The sequence below is a fragment of the Pelmatolapia mariae genome, linkage group LG16_19 (genome assembly GCF_036321145.2).
Source record: "Pelmatolapia mariae isolate MD_Pm_ZW linkage group LG16_19, Pm_UMD_F_2, whole genome shotgun sequence".
Lineage (NCBI taxonomy): Eukaryota > Metazoa > Chordata > Actinopteri > Cichliformes > Cichlidae > Pelmatolapia > Pelmatolapia mariae.
In genome coordinates, this window is record NC_086241.1 from 21,031,268 (window position 1) to 21,055,852 (window position 24,585).

The 24,585-nt window shown below is 41.6% G+C and overlaps 2 protein-coding genes across 8 annotated transcripts; one reads left to right on the top strand and one right to left on the bottom strand.

Annotated features, from left to right (window-relative positions):
• The first annotated feature begins 1,095 nt into the window (after positions 1-1,095).
• Positions 1,096-12,994, top strand: nxpe3 (neurexophilin and PC-esterase domain family, member 3). Of its 7 annotated transcripts, none has more exons than XM_063500239.1 (7): positions 1,096-1,447; positions 5,964-6,077; positions 6,332-6,494; positions 7,763-8,535; positions 9,042-9,109; positions 9,197-9,418; positions 9,501-12,994. In XM_063500239.1, the coding sequence occupies exons 3-7, from the start codon at positions 6,402-6,404 to the stop codon at positions 10,061-10,063; spliced, it is 1,719 nt and encodes a 572-aa protein (XP_063356309.1). In that variant the 5' UTR covers positions 1,096-1,447; positions 5,964-6,077; positions 6,332-6,401; the 3' UTR covers positions 10,064-12,994. The 7 variants fall into 7 exon arrangements, with proteins under 7 accessions (XP_063356309.1, XP_063356310.1, XP_063356314.1 ...); XM_063500240.1 differs by having other exon boundaries at positions 6,020-6,077; XM_063500244.1 differs by having other exon boundaries at positions 6,020-6,050.
• A 42-nt stretch (positions 12,995-13,036) lies between these two features.
• On the bottom strand, positions 13,037-24,275 carry me3 (malic enzyme 3, NADP(+)-dependent, mitochondrial). Its single transcript, XM_063500237.1, has 15 exons — positions 24,088-24,275; positions 23,535-23,757; positions 20,867-21,000; positions 20,086-20,235; positions 19,758-19,833; positions 19,505-19,666; positions 19,228-19,331; positions 19,043-19,152; positions 18,020-18,117; positions 16,934-17,047; positions 16,744-16,849; positions 15,990-16,132; positions 14,794-14,967; positions 14,466-14,564; positions 13,037-14,046 (listed from the first exon to the last, which is right to left on the bottom strand). Exons 2-15 carry the CDS (start codon positions 23,754-23,756, stop codon positions 13,885-13,887), a joined length of 1,854 nt encoding a protein of 617 aa, XP_063356307.1. The 5' UTR covers position 23,757; positions 24,088-24,275; the 3' UTR covers positions 13,037-13,884.
• Between the last annotated feature and the right edge of the window lie 310 nt (positions 24,276-24,585).

Sequence of the window (24,585 nt, forward strand, 5' to 3'; positions counted from 1 at the left end):
TATTTCCACTCTCTCTCCTCTGCACATGTCCAAATGCTCTCTTCCTTGCCTCTGTAATTTAACCTCTAGTTTTGTACACTGATCAAACATAATATTACAACCAACTGCCTAATATTGTGTTGGTCCCCCTTTTGTTGCCAAAATAGCCCTGACCCTGGGTCTATCCACCAGACCCTGGCCGGTATGCTCAAGTATCCGGCACTGAAATGTTAGCAACAGATCCTTTGAGTCTTGTAAGATGCAAGGTGTGTCCTCTGTGGATCTGACTTGTTTGCCCAGCAAATCCCACAGATGTTTGATTGGATTGAGGTTTGGGAAATATGTAGGCCAAGTCAGCGCCTTAAACTCATTGTTGTGCTCATCAAACCACTCCTGAACCATTATTGCTTTGTAGCAGGGTAGAGTACCCTGATGAAAGAGGCCACAGCAAACAAGGTATATAGTTTCCATAAAAGGATGTGCATTGTCTGTTACCACACTTAGGTAGGTGATGTCAAAGTAACATGCACATGGATGTCAGGACCCAAGGTTTCCCAGCAGGACACGGCCCAAAGCATCACACTGCCTCTGCAAGCTTGACGTGTTCCCCGCTAAGTGACACCCAGCCATCCACGATTCATCAGACCAGGCCACCTTCTTCTATTGCTCCGTGGTCCAGTTTTCACACTCACATCCTTTGAAATCCGTGGACTGACTGCTAATTACTTTGAAAGCTGGGTGACTGGGCAGGATTTCAGGACACATTGTGTGTAGCACAGTGAGAGAGTGAATGAAAATAAATAAAACATGAAACACAGAGACAACATCGAAGGAACACGAAGTAAATAACCCCAAGGAGGGCTGAACTTGTGGCCTCAAATGATACAACAGGGACAATGAAACATAATAAACAGAATCTAGAAACCAAGCCCACTTCTCAAAATCAAAACAACAATGAATTACGATTCAAAAGTCCAAAAAACACAAAACACTGAGTCAAAGAACCAGAACCATGACACACAGGAAGTGCTGATTTTTTTTTCTGCGTCACAAAAACGACTTTTCTTACTCTTCTTCTTCTCTTTTTATCGCTGTTATTGTTGCTGTTACAAAGGAACAGCTGAAGTATACCGAGTGACCACCTGGGGACGCAGTAGCACCCACTCAGCCACCCAATCCGCTGCAATTTTTTCCCACCCTCATCATGATGGTGTGCTGGTTAATTGATTTTTTATTTTTTTTGGCCAAGCGTAAGGTGACCGGTTCGATTCCAGCCTGGTTCTCTGTGGGGTTACGCCAGAAAGCGCATCCGCTGTAACAGCTCAACCCACCGTGGACATACTATCCTCCTCCCCTCTCGTGAGCGATGACCAGTGGAAATCGCCTGATCTTAAAGCCCACATTGGTCTTCTGCTACCATCCTCCTCATCCTGCTTCTGGGATCGGACATGATGTGGCTCTGTAACGTGTAAGTACGGCGCGCACAAACGAGCAAACAAAAGATGATGTTCTGAATATGCAGAAATCTGCGGCGTGTCTTTGTTGGCGTCATGGCAGCGCTTCCTGTGACAAAAGCTGCTGAATAATAGGAATAATAAACAGAAATTTCCATCTCTTACAAGATGGAGATGAGCTTCATCCTAACCCAGAATAAGAGCCGCTAATCATTATCACAGACTATTACTGCAGAGAGACAGGACGCCTTATCTGCTAGAAGTGCTCATGTCAGCGCAGAAATGTGGGTTGTGTTTTTTTTTAAGGTTAAAAAGAGCAATAACCTTGATGTGGACTAATTCACAGCTATTGTTCTGTGAACAGATTAGCATCCATTTTTTTAAAATCTATGTTTATGTTAAAGAATAACAAAAGCAGGCCATGTTGAAAACATGTGTATGTATATTATTGGATGAAAAGCCTTAAAGTTTTGCGTGAAGCTTTTCAATTGGCTGTCAGTTGGCCTCACTTCTGCCATGGCAGCCATATTATTACGCCAAATTCTGACTGCAGCTAACTGGATGTTGAAGTTTCTACCATGTTACATTCACAGTCACACAGTGTTGGAAAAGGTTACTTTTAAAATGTATTCCATTACAGATTACAGAATACATGCCCCAAAATGTATTCTGTAACGTATTCCGTTACGTTACTCAATGACAGTAACGTATTCTGAATACTTTGGATTACTTAATATATTATCATGCTTTTTACAACTACGTGAATGTACTATTGCTGTGATTTATTACTGTTACTGAAGGTCCGCGGCTCCGAACCGTAGTAAAGGGACCTCTGACTAATATGAGTTCCGTGTCGGGCTCGTAGCCGAAAAATAGCTTTACTTTGTTGTCTGGGTCAACTTTGCTTGCGAGAGACAGAGAGAGGCGTTGAAAGGCTGCTCCAACGCAACTTATTGTTTCGGAGGAAAACACGAACACAGCGTACAGTCGAGTATTAATAGCGTACTTACAACTGGGCTTGTCAGGCACTCTTCTTGGCTGCAGTGGTTATTATTAGGGCTGGGCCATATCATACCGTTCACGGTAATACCGGTACAATGTTGGGCAACGATAAGAAAATGAAATATCGCGATAGAATATGGGTAAAACGCGCATGCGCAGTGCCTTTGTTTTCATACGCACATGGTGGAAAAAGCATGGCGGCAACGGAGAATCAGAAGGGCAAAAGCGGATCGTTGAATGAAACGGATGAACCAGAATTGGTTTGTAAAAATGCTGCAACTTCAGTGGTGTGGAACTGGTTTAGCATTCGTCTGTCAGATACACAACAAAGCACTATTTTTGGTAGAGCATGCTAGCGGGCCGTTGTTATTACCATGTTTTTTTTTGGAAAATACGGCACACTTAAAATCAATCCTTTGATTTTTCTAAAAATCGACGATTTTATGTGGTACACGGCGCTCGAAAATCTGTCAAATGTTTTAGTACGACTTTGCTAAGCTACGAAGCCGCACGGCTTGATGGATTGTCGGAGCATTACGGCTATCGTAGGCAGGAGCCTCGCGGAGTGATACTACTGTGCTTCAACATAATATTATCGTATTGTGTGTGTATAACCTCTTTTTAAGTTTTGTGGATATTATACATGGTTATGCTGAGGATATGTCGGCCAATTTCCACTGTCAGCAAGGAATTTGCATTTGCACTGTTAAATTTTTATATAACTTTAATGCACATAAAAAACAGCTGCTTGTTTAAGTGAAAATACATTGATGGGGTTTTTTTGCACTAATAAAGTTGTGGAGTTGTAAAGTATTTTGTCTAGTGTCAGTTATATCGTCAGTTATATCGTTATCGCAAATTTTCAAATGTATATCGTGATAAATATTTTTGGTCATATCGCCCTGCTCTAGTTATTATTATATTTACATGCTTCCAGCTCCCGTTTTTGCTGGATGACAGCTCGTACTTTTCCACTCTCCTTTTTCTCTCTCCTCGCGCTCACAGACACATAACGGGTATGGCAGTCCATTCTCCCTGCAGCACGGACTACACTGCCCATGAGGCTACATGCTTTAGAGCAGTAGCATTCTGTCTATTAGCTTAGCACAACAACAACAACAAAAAGGCGTTCTCTCACCCAGGAAACAGGCAGAGAGAGAGAGCGTCACCCTGTAACCATGGCAACCGTAACGCTGCCGCCTGGAACAACAGAACGTAGCTGTCAAACAAAACCCAAACACTATGAATATGAAACAGGAAAGTACCGCCGTGTAATCCATTTATTTCAACAAAGTAACTGTACTCTAAATACCACCTTTTTAAACGGTAACTGTAACGGAATACAGTTACTCATATTTTGTATTTTAAATACGTAACGGCGGTACATGTATTCCGTTACTCCCCAACACTGCAGTCACATATACGTTCCTTCCCGTTTTGATGCTCAATTTGAACTTCATGTTGCATCGTTGATTCCTGTTTCTACTTCGTGGGTTTCTTTGTTGTAAGTTGTTATTTTTGTGGTCTTGTATTTTTTTCATGTTGGTGGTATTTATGTTACTATAATATAATGAGCTTTAGTTTTACTGTAGTATTTTGGTTGTGTTTCTAGTTTCGATGGACTCTAAAGGTCTCTTTTTGAAGGGCTTCCTTTCTAGAGTTGCTGGTTTCTTGATACACTTTGTCGGTTTCATTTCCTGGTTTATTTCATCATCTTACAATGCTGTGATTGCAGCCATTCCCGAACCCCCTGTGAATGGTACTCATGACCATTGATCAGTGGTTGTTGATCAATGGTCATGGGAATTTGCATATTAATGATCAAGGAACTGATCTCCCAGCCCACTGTTCCTTCAGTGGTGCTAGTTTCAATCATTATGCAAATGTACTGTTTATAAGATTGGGGAAACCTCCAGTCAGCTGAGACTGAAGAAGTCACTTGGATGAGTGACGAAACGTTTATCCCACTGAAAACTCTACGTCCAGATGAACAGAATCAGCTTTGAGGGATTTACTTACCTGGAAGATTGAGCATGCATCAAGCATGCATCCTGGTTTGATTTTGTTACAGTACTGTACAGGGAACACTGCAAGAACTGTTGAAACCAGAAGTCACGAAAGTAGAAGGTGTCTGATAAAGATAGGTAGCCTAAAATATCTCAAAAAGCAGGAGATCGTGCCATGAATTAACGATACTGCAATACAGGAGAGAAACAAATTCACTGCCACCTGTCAGTATGAAAAGGGTTACAAAACCACTTCTAAGGCTTTGGGACTCGGGGAAACCACAGTGAAAAACTACAGCATTTCATAAAAAGAACATCATACCAGCAGTTAGTGTTAGGAAGGTTACTTTTAAAATGTATTCCACTACAGATTACAGAATACATGCCCCAAAATGTATTTTGTAATGTACTCTCATTGAGTAACGTGTTCTGAATATTTTGGATTACTTAACATATTATCAAGCTTTTTGCAACTACATGAATGTGCTATTGTCTGTGATTTATTGCTATTACTGAAGGTTACTCGCCATACGAATACCAACTAGATGAGTAACAGTAGGGTGGACATTAGGTAAGGCTGCACTTTTTGCAGCGATCTCGAAAACTATTCCGCGCGTATATAAAACAGGTCCGCGGCTCCGAACCGTAGTAAAGGGAACTCTGGGTAATACGTCGGATTCGTGTCGGACTCGTAAAATAGCTTTACTTTGTTGTCTGGATCAACGTTGCTAGCGAGAGACAGAGAGGGGCGTTGAAAGGCTGCTTCAACAGAACTTATTGTTTCAGAGTAAAACAGGAACACAGTGTACAGTCGAGTCTTAATAGCTTACTTACAACTGGGCTACAAAAGGCTACATTCTTTAGGGCTATGCCCGTAACGCTCTGCCTATATATTAAATAATCTTTTGAACAATATATTTTTTAAAAATATTTCTTCACGTCATCATGTGGGCCGCAAGCAGAGGTGACATGGGCCGCGAGATTGAGACAAAGAGCCTCGTAATGCGTGTTTTGTTTGGGTTTCCATCGGCGTGGAGTTGCCAAAAATAGAGAGGGCATAGCCTAACATATGAAACAGGAAAAGACCGCCGTGTAATCCCTTTATTTCAACAAAGTAACCGTATTCTGAATACCACTTTTTTAAACGGTAACTGTAACGGAATACAGTTACTCATATTTTGTATTTTAAATACATAACATGTATTCCGTTACTCCCCAACACTGCCAGCAGTCAAACATGGTAATGCTAGTTGTGTGATGGTCTGGGGTTTCTTTGTTTCTTCTGGATCTGGATGACATGCCTTCACAGATGGAACCATGGATTTTGCTCTCTACCAGAACATCCTGAAAGTGAATGTCGAGCCTTCAGTTCAACCCTGAAACTAAAGTTTAACAAGAGTGGACCAAAATTCCTCCACAGTGAAAGACTCACTGCCAGTTATTACAATACATTACATAGGGCCAGATAGGTTTGAATAGCTTTTGTCCCTTAATACTTTTGTGCATTTTGCATTTATTCGAGGTATCTTTGTCCATCCATGCATCCTTTCTCTTCAACTTATCCTTATCGGGGTCAAGGAGGACTGGAGGATATCCCAGCTGTCATAGGGTGAGAGGCAGGACACATCCTGTACAGGTCAGCAGTCAGGACTGATATCTTTGTCTAATATTACATTTTTTTCTGATCTGAAACATGTAAGTGTGGCAAATATGCCACAAAAAAAAAGAAATCAGGAAGGGGACAAATGCTTTTTCATGCTGTTTTGAAAAAGGAATTCTTATATTTTTATTTACTTCTGTATGACACACAGACAAGACGGTTAACTGCATAATGAAGAACAGAACATCTGTCACACACATTTATATTTAAAATGTCCTTCTCGTTGACAGCAGGTTGGAATGACATTATGTCGTCCTGGTGACAGCAGAGTGTGATCATGGGATTTAGAAGAGGGTCACCATGTGCCATAATCTGTCCAAATATACCCCGATTTTCCTCTTCCTCACACTGTCTGGCATCATCTTCCTGCTGCGGAACATCCACACAGTAGAGGTGAGGAGAGAAGTGAAACTTCCCGTGGGCTTTAACTGATGCTTTTTCTTTTCATTTTTGACAGTTATGAAGAGTCTCAAAAGATTTTTGATTTATTCACATAGCAGGCAAATCTTTCATTGTTTTTATATTATTGCAGAAATCAGTTGGGAACTCCTAAAACGGAGTATATGGACAAAAATAGTGGACTGGGTATGCATTGAGGAGCTGCTAAGACATACCATAATGGTTGTGGGGCACAAGTTTTGTGCTTGAGTCTGCAGAGCTCTGGTGACTTCTATACGGGTCAGCACGCTTTGACCCTGCTTTGCTACTCTGTGGCCTGTCACTTTTTGTTTCTGTGATCTTTTTCGAAGCACAAGGGACCTTCCTGAGTTACTGAAGCAAACAGAGCTGCACTCTTAAAAGTTTGCATATAATCCCTTATAAGAAGCATTCAGGTCACCCTGAATGGGACTCCCGCCCCAGGGTGGGATGATCTGTTACCAGCTAAGTCTAGCAAGCTGCATACATAAACCACAGCTGGATTGCACAGACACACATTCCTGCTTATTTGTGCCAAGAGTAATAAAATACCGGAATTTCACACACTTCTCATTGGAATTCGTGGACAAGCTGCAACATACAGTAGGCCTTGTTTTTTGCCAGAAGGCGGAACCAGTAGTAAAAACAGAGCTGAGCAGTCAAATGTGTGGACTTTAATTAGTAGGGGTCAAATCTTTAAGCTTTAACAAAATCCATATGTGTGAACATGAAAACAAAACAAAAAAACCCCAAAACACATGAATGCAATTGCAACTTTCATTTGTTGGTCATTTTGCTCTGGGAGTCTGTGGGGATGGAGAAACTTAGGTTTTTGGCACTAATGGCTTAATTTTTCATGTTGCTGCTTGGCTCATGGATTAAGAGGATTGAAGCATGGTTATTAGAAGGTGGCAAGTCAATTTAATGGCAGCAGAAGTTAAGATATTTTGTATTTTAGTCCTTTGTAAGGGTTGTAAAGCGCTCCAATCATACCCGATCTTACCTTTCCTAAAATGTAATATTGAGTATGTGGAAATTATTTGCCTATGAGCAACCTTCAGCTCTGTTATTCTCAGTCCTGTCCGCATCAAACTGTTTTCACAAGCTGAGTAGGACTTCTTCTAACTAGTGATCTTTATCTTTGCATCTGTGCAGTTCCTCTTGAATTATTCCTGCAATATTCTACAACCCATAGTGTAGTTAGTATCCTCTAAAATTCATTCAGTTACCCTTCTTCTTTTCAGAACTGGAACTGCCAAGCGATTTCATCTTTCTACCAACTGCAGAGCAGGATCCATTCATCCCTCAGTGTGTCTAATTTCTATCACAACCGTACCTACTGTACCCATGTGGGCCAGAAACCCTCTCCCGAGGATGAACTTGAGGAGCGGTACCTGTTGGAACTCATCAGCTGGCCCAGCCCTCCGCCTCACTCTGGACCAACCACCCTGAGGCAGACAAGTGACCCTGTCCACAGCCTGTTCGCAATACTTCCCACTAAAGAAGGAAGGGAGTGGCACGTGGGTGATCAGCTAGAGGCCCTCGTCCAGATGCACGATTTCCAGGGTCGTCCTAAACGCTACGGCGGGGATTTCCTTCTGGCCAGGCTGCACTCTCCGGAGCTTGGAGCGGCCGTGGTTGGACAGGTGGTTGACCACAAGAATGGATTTTATTCTGCTCTGTTCCCACTCCTCTGGGTGGGCTCTGCACAGGTTGAAGTCATGTTGGTGCACTCCAGCGAGGCCGTCGCTGTGCTGCGACGACTCAGGGAGGAACGGCCCGATCGGGTGTTTTTTAAGAGCATGTTCCGTTTAGGCCTTTTGTCAGAAACTACTGTGTGCAACCTGTGCTTGCCTACCAACCATCAGCCTCTTTGCAACTACACAGACCTTCACACAGGCGAGCCCTGGTACTGCTACAAGCCCAAGATGCTCAGCTGTGACACCAGAATCAACCATGCCAAGGGAGGCTACTTGAAAAACCTCATCACCAACAAGGAAGCGCTGCTATTCAAAAGGTTTGTATGCTTTGTAGGATTTGGATGCTTATTTACTGTATCTACTGTTAAAGGATAAGTGTGGTGAGATTTTCTATTTTTCTTAATTCATAAAAAACCCACTAACAATGAGTGTCTGCAGTCAGAAACCATTAAAATAAAACCATCTGCAGTATAGATTATTTTCTTCCCATCCTGCACACATTGTGTGTAAAGATGGGCAACACATTAGTGCCAGCTGTTTAAAAATAAGGCCTTAATATTGTGGAAATGCGCACCATTACCTCCCCCCTGGTGACATCATTAGCAGCTAAAATCGTGCAGCAGATTTGTCACTGGTGATCCGATAATAGTTCTCTGGTATATCTCAGATAATGCGAAATTCATGCGAAAATAGCTAAAACAGCACTCATTTGTTATCTGACTTTTAAAACTGAGTTTATGCCTTAGCGACTCGACCAAGATAATAGTAGGAAATGTAACATTATTTTGTAACATTCATTTTTTCCCATCTTTTTCTGTCCTAGTGGCGTAAATCTCAAAGTTTACATACACGCTTCAGGACCTGATAAAATCAATGTGCTGCCACAGAAAGGTACGGTACGGTGGGAGAGGAACATTTGTAGCTCCTGCTGTGATCTAAAAATGAATTTTGTCTTCAGCATTCTTTACTTTCTCTCAGATAAAGGGGAGGAAGAAAACAGCACAACTAAACCAGAACATATTCAGCTAGAAACATCTGGATATTACTACATGGACTCCTGGAGGCCATTAGATGGATTTACAATGCGTCAGTTCAACGAATCATCAGCAGCTGTACAGTGTTTGAAGAACAAGGTGATCAACATGTACGGAGACTCTACTGTGAGACAGTGGTTCGAGTATCTCATTGGTTTTGTACCAGGTGAGCGGTTTTGTCCTTTTATTTCATTTTTATAGACACTTAAACTACCTACTGTAACTTTCATTTATTCCATCTCATCCAGAATTAAAGGAGTTCAACCTATACAATCCCAAAAAGGTTGGGCCGCTCATGGCGGTGGACAGCACACATAATATTCTCTTGAAGTACCGCTGCCACGGCCCTCCAATCCGCTTCTCTACCGTCATGTCCAGCGAGTTGCGGTACGTTTCGAATGAGCTTGACGGCCTCTCTGGGGGCCCCAACGTGGTTGTGGTCCTCAGCATCTGGTCCCACTTCAGCACCTTTCCTGTGGACATATACATACGCCGTCTTCGGCACATTCGACAGGCGCTGGTGAGACTTATAGACCGAGCGCCAGGGACGCTCATAGTGATCCGCTCAGCCAATCTTCAAGCCCTGGATCAAGAGGTGAGCCTTTACAACAGCGACTGGTACTCCCAGCAGCTCGATCAGGTGCTCAGGACCATGTTCAAGGGGCTGAACGTTCTGGTGGTGGATGCCTGGCAAATGACTTTAGCTCACCATTTACCTCATGCCCTCCATCCTCCTCCACCTATCGTCAAGCAAATGATAGACATGCTTTTATCTTATATTTGCCCCGAGAGGAAAAAAAGCCAGAAATAGAAGCGCAGTGATGATAGCGGATATATTGTTAAATGTGATGTGTGAATCCATCCGTCAGTTTCAAACACATTTTTGTTTGGCTTCTTAAGAACTCATATATTTTTCTAAAACTGCAAACTCTTCAAATACTGAAGATTTACTTTCCTGCTATTTTTTTTTTAATTCCTACAAAACATGTTTTACTCTGATTTCCAAAGACTTTGGCACAATGATTGTTACTTCTCATCTTTTGGTATTACCAAAGTTTTGTTCATGTGCATTATTTTAATGTATAGAGCGGTTCAAATAATTGTTGAACACATCATCAATTTTCTAAGTAAATGTGTTTCTGTGCTCACCAGATGTTGGTAAACAACCAACCCAGTCCACACATGCAAAGAAATCAAACCGTAGATTTAGATTTGAAATTAAGTTATGTGTAATAATGAGAAATGACAATTGGGGTCATTGGCTTGCTGAAACGTGCACCCTCGTTTCATCTTCATCATCCTGGTAGGTGGCAGCAGTTTTTTATTAGGAGTTCCTCGCCACATTTTCGCATTCATCCTTCCTTCGGTTATATGAAGCGTGCCAGTGCCATATGCTGAAATAAACCCCCACACCATTATGTTCCCACCTCCAAACTCACTGTTGGAATGGTGTTTTAGGGGTGATATGCAGCGCCTTTTGACCTCCAAACATGGTGTGTGTATTCTGGCATCTAAAGAGTTCAATTTTGGTCTCACCTGACCAGAGACTATATTCTCATTATTACACATAACAATTAATGGACATCTGTTGAGAATTTCAAATAGGATCTTTGGAAATATATTTACTTAGGAAACATTAGACACACATACACACATAACATGAACATCTGCCTAATATTGTGTTTGCTTTTGCTACTACAGCCCTAAACCTTTAAGATATGTATTCAGTTAGACACCACCGGAAGGTTTGCTGTGGCATCTTGCACCAGGAAGTTAACAACAAATCCTTTAAGTCTTCTAAGTTGTGAGGTGGGGCTTCCACGGATCAGACATGTTTGTACAGCACATTTCCTTCCCGCAGATGTTTGATTGGGTTGAGATCTGGCAAACTTTGAATGTCAAGTCAACACCTCAAACCGTTCCTGAACAGTATTTGCTCTCTGGCAGGGTACATTATCCTGCTGAAAGAGGCCACAGCCATCAGGGAATACAGTTTCGATGAAAGGGTGTACATTTTCTGCAACAATGGTTAGGTAGGTGGTATTTGTCAAAGTAACATCCACATGGATGACAGGATCCTTGGTTTCCAAGTCGTACATTGCCCAAAGCATCACACTGCCTCCACCAGCTTGCCTTCTTCCCATAATGCATCTTGGTGCCAGGTGTTCCCCAGGTAAGCGACGCACATAAAGAAAACCTGGTCCGTGGTCCAGTTCTGATGCTCACATGCTCATTGTTGTTGCTTTCAGTGGTGATCAGGGGTCAGCATGGACCACCTGGCTGTTCTGTGGCTGTGCAGCCTCATACGCAACAAACTGTGATGCATTGTGTATTCTGACTTTTTAATTAGAAGCAGTATTAACCGTTTCAGTAACCTGAGCTACAGCAGTTTGTCTATTGGATTGGACCAAACAGGCCTGCCTTTGCTTCCCACATCCATCGGTGGGCCTTTGCAGCCTATGACCCTGTCACTGGTTCACCACCGTTTCTTCCGTGGACCACTTTTAAGAGGTACTGGCTACTGCCGACCAGGAAGATCCCACAAGAGCTGCAGTTTTGGAGATGCTCTGACCCAGTCAGCTAGCCATCGCAATTTGGCGCTCCTCAAACTGATCAGTCCTTACGAATGCCCCTTTTCCCTCCTTCTAACACGTCAACTTTGAGGACAAAATGTTCACCTGCTTCCTAACATATATTCCACCCACTAACAGACGATGATGAGATAATTAGTGCTGTTTACTTCACCTGTCATCGTTTGTAATCTTATGCAAGATCTTATGTGTGTATGTATAAGATCATGTACGCTCATCATGTGTACTTGTCAAAATCCAAAACACAGTGCAGTAACTTAAAGGCTCCAAAACAAGAGAACAGAAAACCATATTCAGGTGTCTGAATACAAAGAAACTGATTAGCCCTCTATATGCAAACTCTGGTTTCCTTTTCTTCCTTTTCTGGGTGTCTGTTAACCTACGCTCCTGCTTTTCTGCCATTGTGTTGTGCTTCTGTTTTGGATTTTGCCATTTCACCAAATACAAAACTGGTTTTTAGTTTATTCTTGTATCTGTGAGTCCTGTGTTTGGGTCTTCTTCCTGCTACCAGCAACAGTACAAGTACAAAAATGATTCAATAAGATCTTAATGCCTTGACGCATTCATGGATACTTAATTAAAATAAATAACACAAAACAGGAAGCAGGAAGGTGTAATACTGAATATGTTTGAGATGTTATGCCTGACAGGTTTGTTCACCTATCACATGGATATGATAATTCTGGGCTTTTAATGATTTGTTTTACAAGTTTAATTTCAATATCTTTATTCCACACAGGCTCAAAACCCTTAGCAGGGGTTGAGGTTGTAGCTTGAGAATCCAGAGTTTATTGTTAGTATGCTTTTCTTTTCTAAAGTTGGTTTTAATGCATGTTTTGAGATCATTCTCCTGCTGAAACACCCAGTTTTATCAGATTTTTAAGTCTAGGCAATAGTTGAAGAATTTGGAGGCGGCGCTCCTTCATTCATATATTTTTTTTTAATGTGTGTTTTACAAACCACCACATCTACTCCATGAACAAGTGTGGTTTTAGTCCTTCTGAGCACAGGAAATTATGCATTTAGTTTGAAAGGCCTTCAGAGAGCCCAGAGAACTAGTGCTCACAACCACTTTAAAAATGACAATGAAGTCTGGCTGCTCAAGATTTTTGCACAGTGCTGTATATGGTTGTAAGCTATGTAATCTGTTTGGGGGGGAAAAAAGAAAAAAAAGAGTCCAGGATGCACTCATATCTTATTGATACTTTTATTTAAAAAGCTTCATGTTCCCTTTGAAAACTTCAAGCATATCTCTCAGTGCTAAAGCGTGCACAGCATCACGTCCTCTAGGAGTAACATATGATACAGCTGACAACTTTGGCAAAAACACATTAGGCAGAGCTCTTTACAAAACAAACAAAGGAAAGCACAGCACTGTGAACAAAAACGAGGATAACTCAATTTATCGATGCTTCCTCCAAACACATAAAAAAGAAGAGAGTAGTGCCTGCTGTCAGAAATCACTCGTTTTATAAAGAAACGGAGGTTGATAATGGAGTGTTTTATGCCCTGCGTGCAGGCTAACATATGTGCACACAGGGACGGAGTGGAAAATCTGGGACGAGCCAGATGTGTCTCCTATAACAGTTTGAACTTGGAATATGAAAACATGGACATCCTGAGTTCACACAGTAAGAGGCACAGAGAGTCTTCAAAATAAGTCCTCTGTTCCTTCATGTCAAGACAAGAAAAACATGTTGTGATACACTGTGAAATCAGATTGCAGCAGGAGTGTGGTTTATGTTGTGAGAATGATATCTGATATGCTTTTGTGCGTATTTAAAATGTTTTTTATGGAAAACTAAAAGTAGAGAGCTAAAAGAGGATAAAATGACTTGAAATAACAACACTCGGTAAACTGAGATAATCTTCTTATGTAGTATTTGGTTGGCTTTACTCGGGGCAGCTGTTTAGTCACATAAATAAAAGAAAAGAGAGACAAAAAAACTAAAAGGCAAAATTTCAGAATAGAGGCAATTTTCACGTGCCGCTATGGCAGCGTGTTTAGTTTAGAGAGAGAACGAGACGCCAATGACCCCAATCACACGTCCTGGACCTTCATGGCCTCCTCTGGCCAGTCGTATGTGTCCAGAGTGAAGGAGTCGTAATCGGAATTGTAGGTCTGAGACAGCACAAACGCCTCCTTGTCCTTAGGCTCCGGGTACACTGAAGCAATGTTGTTTCTGTATGCGTAGTTGACGATCTGGGAAAGGAAGAAACAAAAGGAAAAAATGGGGATTTTGGACACTTACAAGGGGCAACTATGCCTGACGGGGTAGAGCATGTTATCTGCCTATTCCCAACTCCCTAAGACACTGAGCCTGAAACTTCGAGGCTGAACCGTTTCTCTTTTACTGTACCTGAGCGATTGATTCTGGATAAAAAAACACTAGGTCAGAGAAATGAAGATTAACATATATTTAAATTCCATGAATTTGATTACTGTTCAAATGTAAACATCACAATATACATTTTATGGCAAATCCCAATTTAGGAATTCAAAACATTATTTAAAAGCCCGGTGAAGTCAACCACCAGAGGGCAGCAACCCACACTTAGTACTGCATAAGATTGAGGCTATACCTTTCAATAACAGAAGTACCAGCTGACCAGCTTTCCTACCTTCACTGCTATCTTGAAGGACACCTCTCTAATGGTGTTGAGAGGAGGATAAAGCCTTCCCTCAGCCAGGTTCTCCTCTGTGACCATGTTGGCGATTGCCTGAGAGAAACAGACAAGGACAGCCAATTAAATTATTTTGAAGTAAATATAATAAAGATTAAGTTTGTCTCAGGAGAGAAATCTAAACATTTACATGATTGCTATGTACGGTCTAAAGAGAGAGACATCACTGCGCTGAAAGTAAAAATAAATGCATCTAAAAATCTAGTCTTTCAAATAAAATCCTCATCTAAATATGCGACGTACACACAGTAATGGTGGAACGTACCTCTGCGGTGGTGAGGAAAACGTCATCAGATATGTGGCGGACTCCGCAGGCTATAACGCCCAAAGCGACTCCAGGGAAGACGTAGGCATTGTTACCCTGTCCGGGGTAGAAGGTGCGCCCATCTGCCAGCGTCACCTTATCAAAGGGACTTCCACTAGCAAAGATGCCCCGACCCTTGTTAAAGAGAGGGGAAGGAGCGAGTTCACTTCATTAATGATAATTTAAAAAAAAAAAAACAATGATGGAAAAGGTCAACCATGCAAGAATGAGGTGCTCTTGTATATGCTGTGAATGCTTCATGATTTCATTTACAATCCAATTCCAAAATTGTTAGGACGCTGTATAAAATATAAGTAACAACAGAAGTGTCTTAAAGCCTTATTTTAATCACAGTAGAATGCAGAAAACGCATCAGATGTTTAAACTGAGAAAATGAACTATTTTATAAAAAATATCTCCTTTTGAAACAGCTGGATGAACATTTTGCAACTAATTAGGTTCACTGGCAACAGCTTAGTAGCATGATTGGGTTTAAAAACAACTTCTCCAAAGTAAACATTTGGCAACATGAGGTTTCATCTACAAATTGTGGAACATTTCAGGATAATGTTATTCAATGTCAAATTGTAAAGACTCAATGTCAACAGTACAATATCAACAACAGATTCTGAGAAATCTGTGCAGAAGGATCAGGTCAAAAATCAATATTAGATGTCCGTGACTTAGAAAGACACCACCAGTGCTGAAAGATTTTAAAGCAACATATGCCTTACATATTTCAACAGCACAATGACAAACCACATATTGGATCTACAATATGGCCAGCATGGCTTTGTAGCAGAAGAGTGTGGGTGCTGAACTGGCCTGCCTGCACTCCAGACTTTTCATTGGCTGAAGACGCCTCAAGGATCACAAAACAAAAAACATGACGAATCCTTTATCAGACAAGAATGGGTCAGCATTCCTCTCCTGAAAGTCCGACAGCTGGTCTTCTCAGTTCCCAGATGTTTACAGAGTGTTGTTAAAAGAAGAAATGATGCCACACAGTGGTAAACATAAACCCTGCCCCAACCTTTCTGAGACACGCAGCTCCCATCAAACTAAAAATGACCTTACCTTTTTGAGTTTATTTTACACAGCATCCAAACTTTGTTGGAATTGGGGTTGTAATTTTGGGAGGGTGAGTTGAGCGTTACCTCCGTGAGCTTGTAGCACTGCTCTGCTGTGCACTCGGCCTTGCTGGTAGGATTACTCAGAGCAAAGATGATTGGCCTCTCGTTGAAAGACGCCATGTCTTTAATAATCTTCTCTGTAAAGGCTCCTCCAATTGCAGCGACGCCTTTTCCAAAACAAGAACACACCAGGTTCACCACAACAACGGCACTAACACAATGATGTATCAATGCTGTCATTTAAAGGACTCTGATCCTGGTTTAGTGAAATCTGTTTAAAATTAAAGCCTCAGTTTTTAGTTTATAAGTTAGGATCCATTTATTTTTGTAGTTATCTTACTTAAATTAAGTTAAATTAATTAATTTAAAAAAATATAACTTGAATGTTGAAACAACGCTGTCTTGTCATCCAAGTGGTTCTACAGTTCTGGCAGTTCATCAAACATGCAGTGTTTGGAATTTAAACCAATAAACATCGAAAATACTGTTGAATTTGATGAATTGGGTTAAATGAAAAGAGAGAGAATTAGTTGATTTGTAGCAAATTACTAAGGTGTTACTCTAATAAACAAAGCTGGACGCAAGAAATTCACCTTAAATAGCTTTCTGTGTTTTCCTGTACCTGGTTGGGAATTAGTGTAAATGGTTAAATAAAAAAGGTTAAAAAAAATAGTTTTACGTACGACACTGTGGATGTTTTTATCCTTTAAAGTAATACAAAGCTGAAAAAAAATCCCAGGATTTATCCCCTGCATGCACTTTACGGAAGTAAACTCACCTATAATGGCAGTGGGTTTGATGGTGCTCACCACCTCCTCCAGTGTTTTGATTTGCGCGTGCTCATGAGCAAACTCCTCCTTCTCGTGGTTTAGGTGGCTTCTTCCCTGTATTTGTGTATAAAGATCTCATTTCACGACTCCACATCCAGCTGTTTTTTGCTTTAGGAAACACATTAGGAAATATTTTACCTTCACAATGAGGCCCTTTGAGTCCACCATCCAGATCTTCTTGACAGCTTCTTCTTTACTCAATCCTTCCTTGGCCATGGCCATTATAAGCAGATGAGCAATACCCAAAGCAGCCTGGTGGGGAGAAAAAAAAAGAAAAATTCTTCATCTGCATTATAGTCCCCACTTTTAGATGCAAACCTAATCTCAATAAATATTTAGGCTACGGTGGCACAAAGGCAGTTAATGAATTCTGAATTCGATGCCAGCACCACATTTAAAAAAAAATCGGGATTGGGGGTAATGCTAGAAAGTAATGCTAAACAAATTGAGTTAATTTTTAATGGGAGAGGGTATTTAAAAAAAAACCACCAATAAAAAAATTACACAGAGGAAGAGTCTATCAGATTTAAAGATGGAGATAGCTGGACCACTCTGTAAAAGACTTGGTAATGAAATAGGCGATGTTTGAAAGAGATAAATGGAGAAAATTCACTCATGGGAAGCCACCCAGCATCTTAGGACTTCTTCTGAGTCACCTATTCCAGTCCTATAACTATATTTACATCATTACAGCCGAGTTACAACAATACCTGATCAGCCTTTTACAACTGAGAGGTAAAAAGTAAAGGGTATTAAGCCTAATATTAAAAGACGAAATGGTCTCTCCCAAATCCAAACTGGCAGCTGGTGTTCTCCAGGTTATCACTCCAGGAACCACAAAATTCAACAAATTTTCACCAAAGAATTTGTGGATTTCACGATGCACCATTCATTTTATTCTGCTTATCCAAGATCAGCTGATTTTATGATTTATTTTATCAAAAGCAAGAGATAATTCTTCTTCTCAAAGAAAAATGCTGCGTTCTCATTTTTTTTAATGTAGTACTGGCATCAAATTAAAAATCTAGTGTATAGCATGTTTTCTTCTTCAAAAAACAGTAAAATCTGGTATTTTGTCTTTCAAACATTTTTTTTTTGTAAAAGTAAATGAAACCCTTTGTAATTCCAATTTGACAGAAGGCACTGTTTTCCTATCTCTCGGGGATTAAGGACGGTTATTTTTGCTCCAAACACCATAAAATCCTAGAGAGCAAATCCTCTTACCTCGCCTGCCCCTTGGAAGACAAAAGTGTGGTCTGACAATTTGTTCTTGGTGATCTTTAAAGCTGCTAAGATCCCTGCAACAGCTACAGAAGCCGTGCCTGCAGGAAAAACAAAAACACTTGTGATTGCAGTCTGAAGTCTCTCTCATGATCTCTTACAGTGAAACACTGTACAAACAAAAACAAACAGAAAAGGATTCATATGAAAGTGGTCTGGTACAAGAACGTGGTTGAAAATCAGTGGAAAAAAGCAGTCAATGTCCAGAGAAAACCCTCAGATTAACTCTCATCTCTCACTGATGAGGTGAGAGTTAACAGTTAGCAGGTGAACTGTGAGTGCACGATTACAATATGGAAAGTAAAGATGGTGAAATTTAAATAAATACTTTTTGATGTGTTGAAGTGAAACTTTGTAACTATTGAAAGAAAATTAAAGGGGCAACATTATCAGAACTGACATTGATGTTTTTAAATTTAAATTTCCATGTGTGGTTTTCTTCAGCTAGTATGACCAGTTACTTTAATTACAAAGCATTAGTTTGACTTTTATCTGTATGACCTGCTTCACTGTACTAAACAGCCAGAAAGTAGCTGATCTTGGACTTAAGAAGTTTACTGAAGCAGCAGCTATTTGATTTCCTCTAAGTAACCTGATGCATTACAGTCACGAAGATAAAGTTTTTCTGATTTCCTTTTTGTTGCAGAACTAAAATGATGATCATCACTGGGGAACAGTTGGTGCTTTATGACTTAGGCTAGTGAGGGCAAATATAACCGCCTGTTTAGAGTAAGCTGCTTTATTTTTACTTCTTTGTTTCATTTTTAGTTTTGAGTCTTCACGGAATCTTGATCTGTGTTCGCTACGTTTTCATTTGCCGTCTGAAGCATTGTATTTCTGAAACAGGAATCCTGAAATGAGGAAGATTTCAGAAATACGTTACCCAACTGAAACCATCAACATATTGTAGTGTATATTATGAAAGGTAAGACGCTCCTGGCTGTAACCCGATGAGTAATAAAGCACCTTGGATGTCGTCGTTGAAGGTACAGTATCGATTCCTGTACTTGTTGAGGATGCGAAATGCGTTGCTGTTGGCGAAATCCTCAAACTGTATGAGGCAGTTCATCCCGTACCTGTGGAGGAACAGCGTGGTTAGTCTGACATCAGCACTGCCTCCTCATCCTTCATTCACCTGTGCTTTCACTTACTTATCTGTCACTGCTTGCATGAACTCGTCAATCAGTTCATCGTACTCCTTTCCTCTGATTCTCTTGTGCTTCAGCCCAATGTACAGAGGGTCATTGAGCAGTGCCTGAACAGAAGGATGTTTAACAGGTCAGCAAATTAATCAAAGACTTAAACTGTGCATGCATGCATAGGCATCTGTAAACTATTGCCAGATCTTTGATATTATATCAGATGAACCAGGTTTTATGAGCTGCTATACCAGCTCATAAAACCTGATTGCTCTGAGGTCATGCTCACCTGGTTGTCTGTGCCAACATCCAGTAGCACAGGGAGACACTGCTGTGGCCGAACCCCACCGCAGGCTGTGTAGAGCGCCAGCTTCCCCACAGGAATGCCCATCCCATAGCTGCCCAGGTCCCCCAGGCCGAGGATACGCTCCCCATCAGTCACTACGATGGCCTGTGGATGAAGGCAGACACTTTCACTAACGTGTCTGAGACATTATTTTCTCAGAAATCAGCAGCCACCAGATTAATTGCGTGCCGTTTACCTTTATGTCTTCTTCTGGCCAGGAGTTGAGCATCGTGGCAATGTGGCCTCGGTCATGGATGGTGATGAAGAGTCCTCTGTAAATGAGTCAAGTGATGATACAAGTAGTTAAATCTGTTTTCTGACTGACACTGACACCGATGCACATGCATACCAAAAACGGCACAAAATGAGCCCAAAACAAGCATGAGAACAAGGAAAAAATCATTTAAGCCCATGCACACTGTGGGGCTCAAATCTAACCCATTTATTTTAATTAAAGCAAATATCTAACCCAGCACTAGCAAGGTGTACCTAATGAAGTGGCTGATGAGTGAAATGAAGTTTACCTTGGTCTCCTGAAAGCGAGTCCATATTGCTGGCAAGCCAGGCCGACAGTGGGAGTGTAGACGATTGGCATGAACTCCTCGATGTCAGAGGTCAGCAAACGGTAGAACAACTTCTCATTCCTGTCCTGTAGTGTCATCAACAGGATGTACCTGAGACAGAAAAAAACATTATGATGTGTTTCAGAAACGCAGTAGGCCATTTCTGATCTAAATATTTCTGTATAACTACAATGTGTCTAGTAAAAAAATTCCCCAAAACCCCTTTTAAAAATTAGTATTTTTTTGCATATTTAACCATTATTTGGCTTAACGCAGTGAGATGTTGGTCGTTTGATTCAGTGAACCACTTTGTTCAAGACTGAAATCTGGACAAAATTTTGGGAACTGAGGAAAACTTCTCCCGTGGTTTTGTGCCATTCTTGTTTCATGTAAGATTTCAGTTGCTCAAAGGTTTGTGGCTGTTTTAGACTGCAGGCAGGTCGGTTAACACTCTGACTCTACTACAGGGCCATACTGTTTTTTGAAAAGCACCGCTTTGTTATTCCTGTATTTTTGCACCACTGTGGCTTAAATATTTTAACCAAACTGTTTTAATGACTTGGAAAGAGTCACATATGATGTGTGAAACAACCACAAGTCTGGACACTGCTTTGAAAGCATTTAGCGGGAGCCCTGATAAGCAGCATGTTCAGTGGGACAACCTCACTGAACTTCTGCAGCTGTCGTGTGGTTCCCATCTTGAACAGCACCAGCTTTATTGTTAATGAGTCTGTTCTCTCACTTGTCCAGAGGATTAGTGCGTGTTTCATAGCTCTTCATGACGCGCAGGACTTGGACATCCTGGGACAGGAAGCAGGGGGGTAGCAGGCCGTGGATACCCAGTTGTAAGCGCTCCTCCAGGGTGAATGCCATTCCCTGTAGGGTGGAAGAAGGCCGATTATGCAACGCTAAACTAAGTAACAAATTCAGTCAATCCAGACCACAGTGACTCATCCTTTAGGCATCACAACGTGAGCTTAATTATGAGTTAGTCATATACAAGCACGGTGGTCTTTTTCATGTTTTTTCTTTATGTAAACCGGTTGCCATCTTTGCACTGAAAACAAATGCAGAGCAAAAAGAACACGGAGTAAACAACAGGAGAAGGAGACTGACGTTTTTTTTCTGGTCAGCAAACTTGTACCCTTCTGCCTTCTGGTTACAGTTACTGTTGCTGCTCTCCTCCCTCCACGCTGGCATTCTTCCCACAAAGAGTGCTCATAGGTGGGGGTGTGGGGTTTAATCTATTTATTCTGTCCAATAGTAAAGGGAGCCTGAACCCACTCCCCTGTCAGCTTGACTTCTCTTTCCTCCTTGTCCCTTCCTTTGATTCTTCCTCTAGTGAAAACACTGACCTACATGGGGGGAAAAAACTGGCCTTTCTAGGCTCAGCTTGTTTTTCTGTGGGTCTTCATGAGCCCATGTCCTGCAAATTATTCATGCTGGCAGAGTGGAGGGTGAAATATGATAGTGCTATTTACAACTATTACTCCTAGAGTTATTACACAAGCTGCACGCTTTGCATTTTAACTGCGAGTTTCACGCCACGTGGCACCACCGTGCTCGACAATGGGTTCTGCAGCTTAGGGCGGGTCGTTAAATGGAAACGATGATTCATTAGTACATTAAATAACAAAAAAGATTAGCGTTGAACAGAAAGAAGGAAGGACAACTGTATGGAAAACATTTTAATGTATTCCTGGAAGCAGAGGTGACTGAGAAGAAAGTCACAGATTAACAACGATGTGCAAAACCTATCAGAGCGAGCAGGTAAAGAGGCGCTAAAGTAAACCCATTAAGGTGACACTCCTCACCGGGAGTTATAATCAACCCACGTTACACACAGCATGTTAGCACACAGAGGAGAAAGTGAAGCTGAAAATGTGGGCTTGTGTGTGAGCTGTCAAGTGCTATTATCTTAACCTTTAAGCAGACCTTATCATTGGTAAAAGATTAAAACCTGTAATATAGTTTTACAGCAGAATACAGCGAAGGGTACAATGAGATTCACATGAACTAATTCAGTTAAATGTGTTTTTTTGGTTGGGTGAGGGAAGGGGGCTGATTAGGACTGTAACACATCTGGTTTCTATGGAAACACTGAGCGCAGACTACATACTGTCATCTGTGCTGGAAAGGACTGTTTGAAAGAAAGTTTCAAACACAAAGATTTCACTCTGTAGTTTGAAAAGTTTTTTTTTTTCTTCATCTAAGCGGGGCTTCACTTCCTGATTGCTTGCACTTAACTGACCTATGAATCAGCACGTAGCTGCTGACTCGACACCAGCGCTGGTGGAAGGAAACATGACCGACCTGATATCAAGCAAAATCTGGTGTTTTTGCAGTGCTAGCAAGGCACAAAAAAGTACTCTCTCTGTGAATTCACTTTTTGAAAATGGTGACAGTCTATGTATTTATTACACTCCACTAGGAGAGACAGAGGCAGAGTACGACAGATGTTACAGGAATCTGTAGAGAGACCATTCACAGCTATGTCAGTCTACTGTGTTGTATAAATAGGAAGTGCTGTGGCATTCATATTTTACTTAGGAGCAGTTCAGAATGTGATATTTTTATTGTACTCTCTGTTTATGTTCCCTCACCATCATACATGGTATGCGGGACATCATGTGGCCTGTAGACACAGCTGTGTGACCCAGGCTGGGTTTAAGAAATATGGTTCCTTGCAGTAGTTTGACATCGAAGTTAAAAAAAGTATATTAATGTCCTTTGTTATGGCCTTAAAATTATGCGCTTGCTACTACCTCGATGCCTTTTGTGATGCTTTTTTGTTTTTTTTTCCCCAAGCGTTGCTCATAAATGTCAAATCTTTGGTCATTTTACCATTTCACCTTATGTTACACACCCAAAAGAAATACATTTACATTACGATTAGGCTTTGATTATGAAGCCACTATCAGTTCTGGCATGTGGCCTCTGTGTTTGTGTGTGTGTAATAAAAACACTGTTATGCTCATAAATGTCAAATCTTTGGAAATTTTACCCTTTCACCTTATATTACACACCCAAAAGAAATACATTTACATTACGATTAGGCTTTGATTATGAAGCCACTATCAGCTCTGGCATGTGGCCTCTGTGTGTGTGTGTGTGTGTGTGTGTGTGTGTGTGTGTGTAATACAAACAACATCACACACTTATTCATTAGCTGTGTTACATCAACAGAAGCAACTAAAATCATTAAAAGCCACACAACAGGCAAATCACATCTACATGGACCTAAAGTAGAAGTGACTGATCCATAATAATAATAAGCATAATCTGCAGTGGAAAACTCACTGTATGCCGTCATTACCTGATATTAAACATATGCACGAAGCATTGTAAGATGTGCTGCTTGCCTCACTCTGGATTGGGGAAGCTGTAATACAGGACAGGCGTGTGCTCACCTTGTTGAGGTAGGGGTTTCTGGTGATGTCGTAGCCCCTCTTCTTGGTATTCACGCTGGGCTTGCGGCTCGTCCCGGAGTGGCAGGACCGCACAGCCTGGAAAGAGGCCCTGTCGGCCGACAGGACCCCTGCAGCCGAGGCACCTGATAGGACCCTCATCATCCCGCCTGTGGCCGTGCGCCTGCACAGGGACAGTGCGGCTCTTCCTGGGAGAGAGTTCATGCTGCCAGAGGGTAACAAAGACACAGAAGACATGCTGTGAATAACACGGGTTCAGCTGATCCTGCACTGCAAGAGAGTCTGACCCGGGTCACCAACTAAGATAAACAACAGGTGCTCCGGTCTCAGCAGACCTCACACATACAGTGATAGCACCGAAATGACTCAGTGATGAAGACTAAAGCCGCTGCGATAGGCATGTTTGTACAGAAACCTTGCTCCGTGGCGCTAGCTGCTGTTAGCTTCACGGCAGCTTTTCTTTACCGGCGGAATGCTGTCAAGCTGCTAATGCTAGCTAGCATGTGGCTAATACTTCGTTAGTCGCTGCCCTCACCTGGAATCTACGAGAAGCTGCTGTCCACCTGACTTCTGTCTTCACAGGCAGACGCTGTGTCTTCTCTGGCCGGGTACTCCGGTTGTTTTTTTTTTTTTTACTGTACGCTGGGGAGGGTGCTGGTGGTGAGGGGAGGAAGGAGGATCGACAGCTAACAGCTGATCCAGACTCACTTCCCTCCTTCAGTCAGCCTCTCCAATCAGCTTGCAGCCTAACCCCCTCTCCCCCCTCACAGTCTCCATCCTCACAGCCTCCATCTTCAGCATCTGCACATAGAAATTACACTTTAAGCTCCGTGGATTGGATTACCAAGGAGAACCGCAGTCTGTTTTTAATAGTAAAAGATGCATGCGCATAAAGTGAATGTTTGCACTTGATCTTCCTGACTGTTCTATATGCAAGTACATTGAAAGTCACTGTAAGCCACATTTATTGAAAAAAAAAAAAAAATCAGTTCCCTGGCACCAACTGACGTTTCAAAAGCCTTAGTCACGACCA